Source organism: Chaetodon trifascialis, chromosome 17, assembly GCF_039877785.1.
Source record: "Chaetodon trifascialis isolate fChaTrf1 chromosome 17, fChaTrf1.hap1, whole genome shotgun sequence".
Classification (NCBI taxonomy): Eukaryota; Metazoa; Chordata; class Actinopteri; order Chaetodontiformes; family Chaetodontidae; genus Chaetodon; species Chaetodon trifascialis.
In genome coordinates, this window is record NC_092072.1 from 7,413,897 (window position 1) to 7,426,277 (window position 12,381).

General features: G+C 41.1%; 1 protein-coding gene across 1 annotated transcript in view; it reads left to right on the forward strand.

The window, feature by feature from the left end:
- The window catches only part of LOC139345443 (oxysterol-binding protein-related protein 10), a 69,920-nt gene that overhangs the window by 21,755 nt on the left and 35,784 nt on the right, over positions 1-12,381 (forward strand). The window contains exons 3-5 of the mRNA XM_070984018.1: positions 433-512; positions 3,299-3,364; positions 9,223-9,420. Coding sequence (XP_070840119.1) covers positions 433-512; positions 3,299-3,364; positions 9,223-9,420 — 344 coding nt within the window. The remainder of the gene's footprint in view (positions 1-432; positions 513-3,298; positions 3,365-9,222; positions 9,421-12,381) is intronic.

The window sequence follows — 12,381 nt, forward strand, 5'->3', positions numbered from 1 at the left end:
ATATATTACCCATGTAACTCCTCACAGTCTGTTGAAATTCTGGTAATCAAATCAAGGACATGACCTCAGTGACTTCAGCGCTTACTCTTAACTTTATTCCTTGTATTGTTTTATTTATTGAATGCTCTTCTTAAGAAAAGAGGTTCAAATTGTGAACTCTAATGAGTACAGGCATCTCGTTCCTCTGATGATGTTTAGTGCCTTAATAATTTAAAAGTTGGTCTGTGGAAATAGAAGCCACAGTACAAGAACTGAATGTTAACCATCGCTGGATGTGGAGACACTTTAAGGCAGATGGCTTTCTTCTAACTGCATATTGACCAGACTGTGAACTCATGTAAGGATTTATCTGTGATTCTCAACATCTTGTGTGTAAAGGAAGTTAAGGCCGATAATTTTATCAATGTGTTTCTGTTCTGTGTGTCTTTGTAGCTTCCGACGCCAAGGAGCAGCAGTTCTGGATGAGTCAGCTCCAAGCGTGTGCCAGACGTCACTCTGACAGCAGTGCCAAGGTAACACACACACACACACACACACACACACACACACACACACACACACACACACACACACACACACACACACACACAGTAAGTGAGTTGTAAACATGACCCTGGCCCAAGCTCTTGGCGTATGTTCCCGCAGGAAGAGAAGTGAGCGGAAAGCCTTGACATTTCCTTGGAGAGTCCTGTTGTGTGTGTGTGTGTGTGTGTGTGTGTGTGTGTGTGTGTGTGTTTATAAATGCGACAGTTTCCCATTTGAGTAAACTCAGGTCAGGGTCATGAGTTCAACAGTTTGCCAGTGTGTGCCACAGGAGCAGATCCTTCACCAGGTGAAGACCCTCTGTACAGTCTGGACAAGTCCTGGCCCTGTCTTACTTCCTGTTCTGCTTATAGTCTGCTGTCTTTTTTAGAGAGTGACAGAATTTTTGTGTGTGCCATTTTTCATTTTAAATGGCATCATCTCCCCTGAGTCCCACTTAACATCCCCTCCAGAGTTTTAAAGCTGCTCCAAGATATTTTTTTATTCAGCTAAAAATTATGGATCAAACTTTGTAGCTTAATTGTGGACATTAACCAAACAGCAGTAATGTAATAAAAACAGAAGCTGTGTCTTGAACATCAAGTGTCAGAAAGCTAATGTTGGGCGCTGCATTTACCAGTGACGAGCACTGGGTTGTACCAGTTGTGTGTAAATTCAAATGTAACCTGTGGTTGAATGTAACTTCTAACACTGTGTTATAGGACTAGCAAAGCTGGTAACGTCTCTAAATCTGACATTAGAAACTACTGTTATAGTGCCAGCAAGCAAATATATCAAAATAGAAAACAATATTTTGGTTTGTTGACAGTTGTTGAGATGAATCTTAGGTCTCTGTGCTGCAACCAAACATCAGTATCAAACTGATGACTGACTAATTTCAACATTTCATTTAATGTGAACGTCCTAACTTAAGAGAGAACTTGTACAGCTGGTGCAAAGGACCACTGGTATTCTGGGGTACATGAATGAACTTTTACTAGGGTGAAACAGATTGAAACAGATGGTCAAAGACTTTAAATATTTTAACTTGAACAGTTCTGAGTCAATTCAGTTGGGGAGTTATGGTCTCAATACACCATACGCATCATCATTTTCTTTCATGTAAGAGGTTTCTTTCATTTTCTGAATCCCTTCGCTGTCTCGCCACAAATGGAGTGAACAAATCCACAGTTGCAGACCTTAAATGCCGTGTCTCTGCAGGCAAGTAACGCTTCCTAATTAAATCTGTCCGTGTGTGTAAATGTAAAATGTAAGGACATTTTCAATATGACAAAGGATGAATAGGAAATGATGAAAAGCAACAATTGAAAACAGTTCTAAAGTAAATATAGTCAAAAAGTGAGAGATACAAAAAAGATGCAACAACAGCGAGCACAGATGCGTTTAACATAGAGAGATACTACGTTTGGAAAGTGTAAAGGATGTGAAAATCCGGGATGGACACCGTTTGCAGAGCTCAGCTTCCTCGTGTCATGTGTAACTTCTCTTGCTTGTCTAATTCAAGAGTATTTTTAGCTCTTCCATTGACAGAAGCGACTTAGGGAAATGTGGTAACACGCTCCTGCTGCTTTATTTGAGGATGAGAGTGTCACTAAATGTCCCTGCTTTCACCGTCCTCTTCATATCCTTCTGGGCTAATTCTGAAAGATTACTTCATTGGCTGTAGAAGTAACTAACTTTATCCACAACCAGTCTTTTTTAATATGGGCTTCATGGATTAATATTTTGGCATATGCATTTTGGGAGGTTTAGTGAGACCTTCGAGGGATTATTCGGTGTATTTGTGTGTGCTGTCTGTATCTCGGTGGGGTACATCCCCATCCGCCTGATCCAGTAGAAAATGAGGCTTGTTATAGAGCTCCGTCCGGTGTGCCACTGCAGGTTGTGACAGTGTGCAATTCAGTAGTGCACGAAGTAGAAAAATAATCCAAACTTTATTATCTCTTCGGCAAACTTTTGGTATTAAAGTTGATTTTGTGCACGGAAGCCATGAAGGCATATTTGTTGTTGGTCGTCGCTGCAGCTCTGAATGAACGAGCTGATGTTGGGATGCTGGTATTATGTTTTAAGCTGAGTTTCTAACTTCTGAAGTCCATTGTGTGACTGGTGTATACTTAAGCAGCAGAGTTACCACTTTATTGGAAACATCCGCTCAATCTGATGCAATTCAATACAACTGACCAAGTGTAAATCCGAGATCTGTGAAGCTTATAAAGCTTTATTTTTACTGACACCATCATAGAGGCAAATTTTAAGTTTCTACTTGCTGGTTTTGCTGTATTGGTTTGCATTGAGGTGAAAGATGTTTCTATTCATTTGTGCACCTCATTTTCAAATTCTGAATGTTTGAAAGCCAAGACAACTTCTTTAAAATGGCTGATTCTGACTAAAAGCATAGTGTCCATGACTAGAGGCTGTATTTGTTGACTAGTTGGAGGAAACTCCCAGTCTGTGGACCATGACTGAACGAGCTGAAACATTCTGACTCAGAATAAATGATGTTTGCACTAGATTCTGTTATAATGTACGGCATGTGATAAATTCTTGACTGTATATTAGTGCTGTCAAACCAGTTAGTCCAAAATGTCCCACATGTCGTGTGAAGGCATCACGGCGTTTGATTCACGTCAGTTTCACAGCCATCAAGCCATGAAGTGTCTTCCCCTTGCACAGAAGCTTATGCTTTTGTCATGTTTCCTCACTAATTTTTCAGGTTATGTTCCATTAATTTGTCTGCATGTGTGTTTGGTTTCAGGTGAGGAAGCTGAAGGGCTCTGATGAACACCTGAGTGTGGAAAGAGCAGGAGGCCAGGATGTGCTGGTGAGTCGCTCATCCCTGAGTGCATAAGACGCTCCTCTCAAACATATTTTCACCTTCAAACTTTAGAAAGGACAATGAACACTCACTTTCTTTCCGTGCTGACGCTCTTTCATGTGTCTTTTTAACAATTAAAATACTGCAGCCTCATTATCCTGCCTCATCGCCAGCTCACTTATTCAACATGTAGCTCCTCACCACTTCAAACTGCTGCACAGCTGGAGCGAGGGGAAAGTCCAATTACTCTGCTCAGCCGTGATGAGAAAAGCAATCAGAAGACGAGGGAAGATTGGATAAGCGAGGAAAAGTGGAAGGGGGACGGTGGTCTGTCTCTCCTTTTCCTTCTGTCCTGCGGGTGTTTTGTTCCCATTCGTTGACTGCGGGGCATCGCCACAGCAGCAGCTGTTATTACTGTACCCACTACTGTGGTCTAATCCTTTCCCGAGCTGCGCTGTCTGCCTCTCAGATCGTTATCGCAGCCACTCTGGCGATGAGGTAGCCAGCGGTGGAGGTTCGGCTGCATCTCTGACAATGAGCCTCTTTAGCAGAAACAGTGAAGCAGGATTTATTCATTACAAAGAAAGGACAGGGGGGTCTGTCTTCATAAGAAATGGGATGAAAGAGTGTGACACATTTTATAGTGGGGCTAGATACAGATGTACAGACTACATTTTTCAAACTTGGCTTTGGGAGGCTTTGATTTTGATGCTGATTTAATGATCACACTGTGTCTTGTTTGCACGCATGACCGCGCACAGCACGTCTTATCTCACGATCACGCATGGATTCAGATGTCGTCGGGAAGCAGGTGAAGCAGCTGTCAATCAAACTGACAGCGGCGTTGTGTGTGTGATGCTGCAGTCTTGTGTACCGAAAGAAGAAAAGAAGGAGAAAACGGATGTGGATGTGTAACATTAAAAGCAAATGCAAGAGGCGGATTAAACTTCGGCCTGTTCGGTCATTATTTATACATCTACTGGGCAGCATCTGGATAACAATTAGGAAAGGTACAACAAGTTTCACATACAGTCATTGCATTTCCAGAGTTATTTACTCTACAAGGAGCAGGCTACTTTAACGTTTGATCTGGAATTAGTAATGATAAACGTATTCCCACAGTTAGGACCGAGGATAATGTTATGACAGCACAGCAGCTACTCGCCGGCCTTATGAAGTCTCGCCAACAGTTATCTTTTGACTCGGTCCTTCTCCCTCGAGGAAACATCAAATAGGCAGAAGTTGTTGAGCGCAGAAATGAGGGTTTGAAATGATTCATGTAAATATGATGTTTATTTGGAAAACTGTTCAAAGCTCCTGCAGCTTGCCCTGATATCGCTTTGCATGACTCCTCATTTCCCCGAAACTCTTCAACAGATGTGGTGAGCGCCAAGTTAGCACAACCCATAGAGCCACAATGGCCACGTTTATGGGGAATACACCAGGCTGAAATACACTGTATTTATTGTTTAAAGCATGATATCCTCCAATATCATATGATACACGCGTTAATGATATCAGCAGGTGAAATCCGTCACTGAAGGCTACGACATAACTGCACCATAGGCATCCATGGTAGGACTCTTCTCACACAGATTTCATGGCCGCCTGTGCACTGATGATCTGCTTGACAGGAAATGTTGGATAAATGTGTTGACTGCAACACTGCTAAGGTGACGAGCGTCTGAAGTTATATCATTATTATTCAGCTTTTTGCAGAATCTCATTTCCATGTGCTGTGATTGAAAACTCCAGAGCAGCTACATGATGGACCTCGAGGTAATCTAGGGCTGCTGTATTTCATCAAATGTACCTTGTATGTCTTTCTTTCCTGCCACACACTTTCTGCAGCCACATTGTCAATGTAAGAAAGCTCACGTTCAATAAAGCAATAACTCTTAAAGGGATGAGGAGATGCTCTTATCTCTCTGCCTGGAGCTTCTCGTAGATTCCCATCAGGTCTAGTTGCAGAGTTTGACCTTGTTCATTGCAGTGAGAGCCGGTTTCCTTTGTCTAGCCACAGGTAGCTGCTTACGGTGGTTATTGCTTTGTTCACTGCTTTCAAGTCTAACTAACTAGGTGTCCTAGTTTCAGAGTTTCACTTTTATCCATTTAAGAGAAAGACATGAGATGGTGTTGTTCGAAAATAAATGATTCTTTTTATGTATTTTGTTGGCAGCAAAATTAGGATATATTTACACGAGGAGCATAAGTGGCAGTGGAGAACAACTGAACACAAAAAATTAAGCCACAGAGGCTATTTCTTATCATTTCTAACAACCTCTGGGATAAATCCAAATGCAGATTGAATGTAGGTATATTTTTGTGACATGGACAGAATACAATTTTCTGTGAATCTCATCTACCTGCTTCTTTAAAAGGCTTCTCTACCGTAGCCGTCTTTCCATCTATAGTCAAGTGAATTTTAAGCAAAATGGAAATCAGTTTTCAATTTTGTCAGAAGTCGGCGGTGTGAGCTACATTGCACATGGCTATAATAAACAGAGAAGAAGAAGAAGAAAAATGGCCACCTGAGAGAAAAATGGAGAGAGGTCTGCAGGAATTTATTTTGTTTGGGCAAGTTGAAATTCTTCTTTCGTCAGCTTGTATTGGCCATGTTTTATGCTGTCCGCAGACGAAGAGCGTTACAGGAATATCCAGGAAGACGACGACAGCAGAAACGGCTTCTTCTTTTAGGTTTTGTAGCGCAAACAGCTGATCGGTCAGCACTGACACTTTTTTGAAAAACTTGTAGAGACTTCTACGTATACCAACACATGCAGGTGTGGTTTTAGAGGATGCTGCAGGTGGAGATTCAGTGAGCACAGCTGCTGGTTATCAAGATGATTAGCCGCCACACAAATAGGCCAGTTACCGTGTGTGTGTGCTCACTGTTTGTGTGTGAGGCTGAAACCACAAACAGTGAACTCCTGACAGGAAGGGCACAAAGAGTCAGACTGTGGACATGCACATGTGAGTGTCTGTCCTGGGCTTTAAACTCAGTTGGTAATTTCATACTAAAGGTATCTGTGTATAGGTTTTTAAAAACTGTTTTTCTTCGCTCTAACCAAGGTTATTACTCAATAGCTTGTGTGTAATTAATGTTGTTCCCTGCAGTGAAGAAAATGGCAGGTCAGCAGCTGACCGTTGTACCATCTACCCATGCCGGCCTCTCACAGGGCCAAGTCCGCCCACGGTCGAGTGACAGCGGAGCACCTGCGAAGCAGCAAGCAGTAGATTTTATTTACCCCAGAGCTAAGTCTGTTAGGCACACGCTGCCTTTTATGTAAGATCAGAAGCCTGGAGTCCCTGTCATGGCTGTAAATTTACCAAGGGTGCGATTATATGGCCTTAGATTTATGTTTTCATCACAGGTGTAGTGTCTATTCTTACTTTATCATGGTGGTAAGATTGGGGAAATGTTCATATACTCCTTGGTGTATTTAATGGTACTCTGTTGTGTGTCAGTGTGGTGGGTGATGGTGGCCCCAACATAAAGCTGAATGTCACAAGATTACTGCAGGAATTTCTTCTTAATGAAATACTGGATGCTTCCACATCTCCGGGTCATTTTGATTGGTCACAAGCCAAAAATATCCGCCAACACTTTCCCATGTGACCCAACTTAACCTTATTTCTGATAGTTTATTGATATGCATTTGCTTTCATTGGCATTACAAACCCTGTACTTAGTATGCTCCTCACACCTGTGATACTCAATATTTTCCTGCATTTCTTCCCACTTTCCTCTCGGTCTAACATCTTCTTTCTGTTCCACTTTTATTGAAATGCTCAGGGCTCTGTGCCAGTTTTGGAGCACAGAACCCCAGTCTGTCTATCCATTCGCACTCGTGAAATGCTGTTCCTTTTCTGCTTACTCACGACTCGTGGTTTAGCCTTGCACAACACAACAGTGTTCTCTCCTGTAAGCTGATTATTTTCAGTTAAAATGATTACACAAGAACCTGCCCACTATACTGCAACTCCCTCTGTTTAGTGTTTGGATGCATCTAATCACAAGGAGATGTTCTTACAGGCGTATTGATATGATTTTCTTCTTGTAAAAATGCATTTTTGCATGCTGTTTTATCCTCTTAAAACCTACTCACGGAGGAAGAATAACAAACAATTAACTCCTAATCATGTATGTGACATTATGTTAAAACGCCGTGGTATTCGTAGGTGTGATTACCTGGTTTAACATGTAGCAAAGGCTGGTGTCCCAGGAGTGAAGTTGATCTATCTTATTTTCACCGCCGCAGTGGCCGGACCTCTGTGCTCTTCTGAGGGATAAATCTCTGGTGCCTTGTCTCCCTGTGCTGCTGTAAAGTAATGGAGAGTAAAGACAGAAGAGAGAGATACTGTTCTGACATTGCTGCCTGCGTGAGCGCAGAGGTCAGCGAACTGAAGAGACAAGAGTCGCAGAGGGGAGGCGAAGGAGGCATCAAAATGAAGAATGTGATGTGACTTTAGCTTTGGTGCCAAGAACTAAGAAATGACAAAAGGGATGTCTAATGTTTTTTTTTTGTTTGTTTTTTTTTAATAAAGCTCGAATTCAGCTTACACACACTGGGTGGTTGCACCTAATGTATATAATTGTCTTGCAGGTTAATTGGGAGGCAATTTTTTGGGATTTGTCAAGAGTAAAAAAATAAGTTTACCTCTCCTGCACTCTTAAAACAAGTGGTTCTATAGTGAACCTTTTAATAATGATAATAATAATAATCATAATAATGTAAAGTAATAATGTACAATCTTAATCACAAAAGAGCAACAGAGAAAACTAGTGACACACCCTACGCACACAGATACAGAAAGTAACTTTATATTAATGCATTAAATACAAATATATAAACATAAATTAAACATTAAATTAAGCAATTTTGATAATTCATTTGTTTTTGAGATTGTTTTCCCGTTGGTTTCTGCTGGTAAAAATGAGCGTTGGCGTTGGTTTGATGAGCCTCAGCAGACACAAAGAACAGAAGTAGCATTTTGTAGTTGCAGGGTGTTTCTGTGAAATGTTTGAGATGCTGGTTTAGAAGGCAAGGGTGAAAATAGGCCTCATTTACACATTACAGCAACTTTGTCTGGTCTGTGTGATAATTTTCCTTTTGTAATCTAAGAAACAAGGACACCGATAAAAAGAATGATGAAACTAAGCCACATTTTGATAAGTAAAAAGTTACAGATTTTTCAACCTCTGCTTAACATCTAACGCTAATAGCTAACAGCTTGTTCTTTGTTTGCACAAAATTTGTAGGCTATAATTGCTATTCTTTTAAGCCGTGTCATCTGAAAAAATCTCATTTTAATAACTTTGAGTAAATTGTAAAGTTAGTAACATGAAGAAAAAACAAACAGCATTTAACTTTTCTTGTCTTACATACAGCTAATGCTAGCTAGTATTAATGTTAGCCAAACTAATGTCTACTGAATATACATTCCTATATCTACCATATGCTACATGTTGATCTACTTGGTGTATGTAAACTACTTAAACGTTACAAGGATCTTTAAGATTAAGATTTAGTTTGAGGTTAACTTATTTCTAGCTAACAGTTAGCCTTAACTGAGTTAGCGCAGATTGCATAGGCTCAGCACTGTTCTCCTCTCTGTTAGCAGGCAAATCAGTCGACCTCATGAACATAAAAGGCTCTTTTTAAATGCAAATCTAATACTGAAGCTTTTTGTGGCTGAAGTTTATTTGATTTGGGGAACAGAACCGGCATTCCTTATTGAAACTTTTTTTTAAATGAGATTATTTTGAAGAGCATGCTCTTCCTTTACATTATCATGCTCCTTTCACATTTAAATTCCCACACAACTCTCTCTCTCCCTGTGTCACCCCCTGCTTCCCCCAGGGCTCCTCATCCTCTGGTCGGACCCGTAGTTTCTCCCTCCTCCCCCACCTAACTCCATCTTCATCCCCGGGTTCTCAGAGGCACCTGAGCCACACAGCCTCACCCAGCAACATCGTCACCATCACCCACCACAAATCTCCGGCTGCAGCACGGCGGGCCAAGAGTCAGTACCCAGGACGGCTGCTGGAGGTGAAAGAGGTGGGTGTCACAGGCTTAGCAACATTTCAGTGCTTGGCCTCCAGGCTTGAAATTCAAAGCAGATGATTGGGTGTAGTTTTTATGTTTTTGCCTTTTCAAGAGGTTGCACAGTAAGCAAGTGGAGTTGGATTTGCCAAGACAACATGAAGTATAGTTCTGTTTTATTACAACTTGCCTCCTATTTTATAGTTTGGGTCATCATTCCTATCAGTTAATATTGTGCTCAAATTCATTGTCTAGATTTGTGAATACGGCAATGTTGTCCAACTGGGCTAAAACATGTACAGTGCAGACGATCACACAGGTTGTAAACAAGCTAACAGTTTAGCTACTTGAAATGTTTTGCTAAAAATCCATAATTGTGCAGAACTGCATACAAGTAAGGTGGTGGTGGTGGTGGTGGTGGGGGGGGGGGGGTACAAAATACTCTCTAACATTGGGATTTAAAAATAAGGTAAATTTGAAATCTGAAATCTCCAGTAGATAACCACTTGATATTAGAGCAACAAGGACTGGGTTAACGAATTCCTACATTAAGTAAGTGACTACAATTAGGTGGTCAGAATCAGATACCCAGTTGGAAGTGAAATGCTCTCAACATTCCTGCATTAAATGTATTAAAACACCAAAGGGCAAATAAATTCAGCACTTCAGCACGTCGGAATGTGTATTACTTGGAAGATGTGTACACATCATTTACACATTGTGCTTCACTTGTGATTTCAAGAGAGGCTACTGGCAACAGAGACAGTTGGTAGGAGAGGGTGATTATGAAAATGGATGGGAGAGATAGTATAAATGCAGTCATTGGTGAAGCCTGTTCCTGCACCTCTTTGGCGAGCTTATGCTTGGCAGATTTGTTGTTTTTCGCTGCAGGGGGAATGTTTTTACAAAAAGCATTTGATGTTGCTTCCATTTGGTGAGGTACTTGCACAAACTTTTAGCCATTTTGGCAGGCACTCCATCCCTCTCATGTTCAACATTATTTTTATCATTATTGTTATTATTCGTCTTTGTCCTCTTCTTTTGGTTGATGCAGTTTGAGTGAATGAGTCCTCACTGCTGTAAGAGGTCTTTCTAGTGCTGTAGAATTTTACTAATTTCACTACCATCTAATTTCTCAAAGACACTGTTATGCGCTTCCTCTCTGAAGAATTTCTTATGGTACAAGTAGACAAGCTAGCAAGGCTACCAAAAACTAGCTTGCTGACACCTTTGGCCGTGCAGGTCGTAGTGGTTCCTTGATTCTCCCAAATTTACTTCTTGTCTTCAACTTTTGTAAATATGTTCTGCTAACCCGGACTTTGTTTAAAACCTGCATAATCATACATCTGCTGTATGTTGCTGCATTGTCCAGATACAGAGCAGTTAGCTAAAAAATAATCCCTCAACTATTGGAAACTTTGTTCTTTTTGATCATCTGGATCAAACTCCAGAAGCGGCATACAATTTATGTGGCCTCTGTCTTTAGAGCCTCTACACTGGTCTCAGGTGGGACACTGGTGCAGTGAGTTCAGCAGATATTTCTGGCTTCCTGGCAGGCTTGACAGCGACTGCAGTGTGCTCTGTCTTTCTTGAAAGTTCAGCTTTGTTGGCATTTTTTTCTGGTATATATCAATACTGATTAACACTGCTGGTGACAGAGGGAAGAGCTGGTGGAGCATATGTTGGTGGATCAGGGTCAGAGTGGTTAGCGTGTGCAGTAATCAACATATTAGATGTAAAAGTGTCCGTGTGTGCAAAGAAGATAAATAGTGGAGGTGATGACTGGAAAAAAGTGAGCTCGTCCATATGGAACATTTGATATTAATGACCTTGCCCTGCTGATGCCTGAATGTATACATCTTTACATTTTTTTACTACTATTTCCATCATAGTTCAAACACACAGACCTGGAAGCACATCCTGAGTTAATTACAAATCCCTCCACTTCAAATTTCCAATCAGGCTTTGATTTAGTTTGAAGTTCAAATCCTCATTAATTCTGTCCGCTTCAGTCACCAGGCCTGTCACTTCTAGTTACCACTTTGTCCTCATCTGCTACATCTCCATACAGGCAGCACAGTCATTCACTTTCACTGCTTATCTCTCAAGAGACCATTGTTTTTTTTTTTTCCTTTCTCTTCTTAATAGCCTGTCTGCAGTTGGATTTTAGTGATTAATTGCAAGAGATTAGCCCTGAAGTTGGGTTTGCGAAGCGAAAATTCTAAAGACATGATGAAGACATGATTGCATGCCTGGCTGGCAAACTACAGAGCCATTAGGGGCAGCATTTCTGCATTCACCCTTTTGCTTAGAGATGAAATGCGCTTTTCGGACTATTGCCAGGCAGCTGCACATCTGGCCACTGAATTATGGAGATAAGATGACTTTAAAGTTTGGATGGAGGAAGAAACATGGGCAAGGAGTGTCAAGAAGCTTTCTAAATGTAAAACACTTCTGCCCATGTCAATTGTTGGTACAGAAGAGAAAAATAGAAACTGGCAGGGAAGCGGTTATTCGGCCATCATGGAAAATGTTTTGGGTCAGCACAAAACACTTTCTGAGCTGTTTCTGTCCTTGAGCTGTTCAAGTGTACGTTACTTACCTGCAAACACATAGACTTGACTTGATAAATTGGATTCCCTTTATTATGCAGACTATCAGTGCCTTTAGTAACTCACCCAGAACAGATTAAGTTCTAGCCACACGTTGCAAAATGTGACACATTTTCACAAAAGAATGAAGTGCTGCATGATAAGTTAAAGCTGTTTTAAATGAGAATCACCTCATGACGTTTCCAGCAGCAGCAGGCAACTGCGTCCAGTAAAAAAGCTGTGAAACTCACTACCTGCTCAGCACCAAACAACAGCTGTTTGGAACATAGTGGAACATTTAGCAGCTAAAGAGCCAGATATTTCTCTCAGGAGTTGGCGGAGACCAAAAACAGAGCTAAAGGAGAGTGAATATTGCACTTTCATT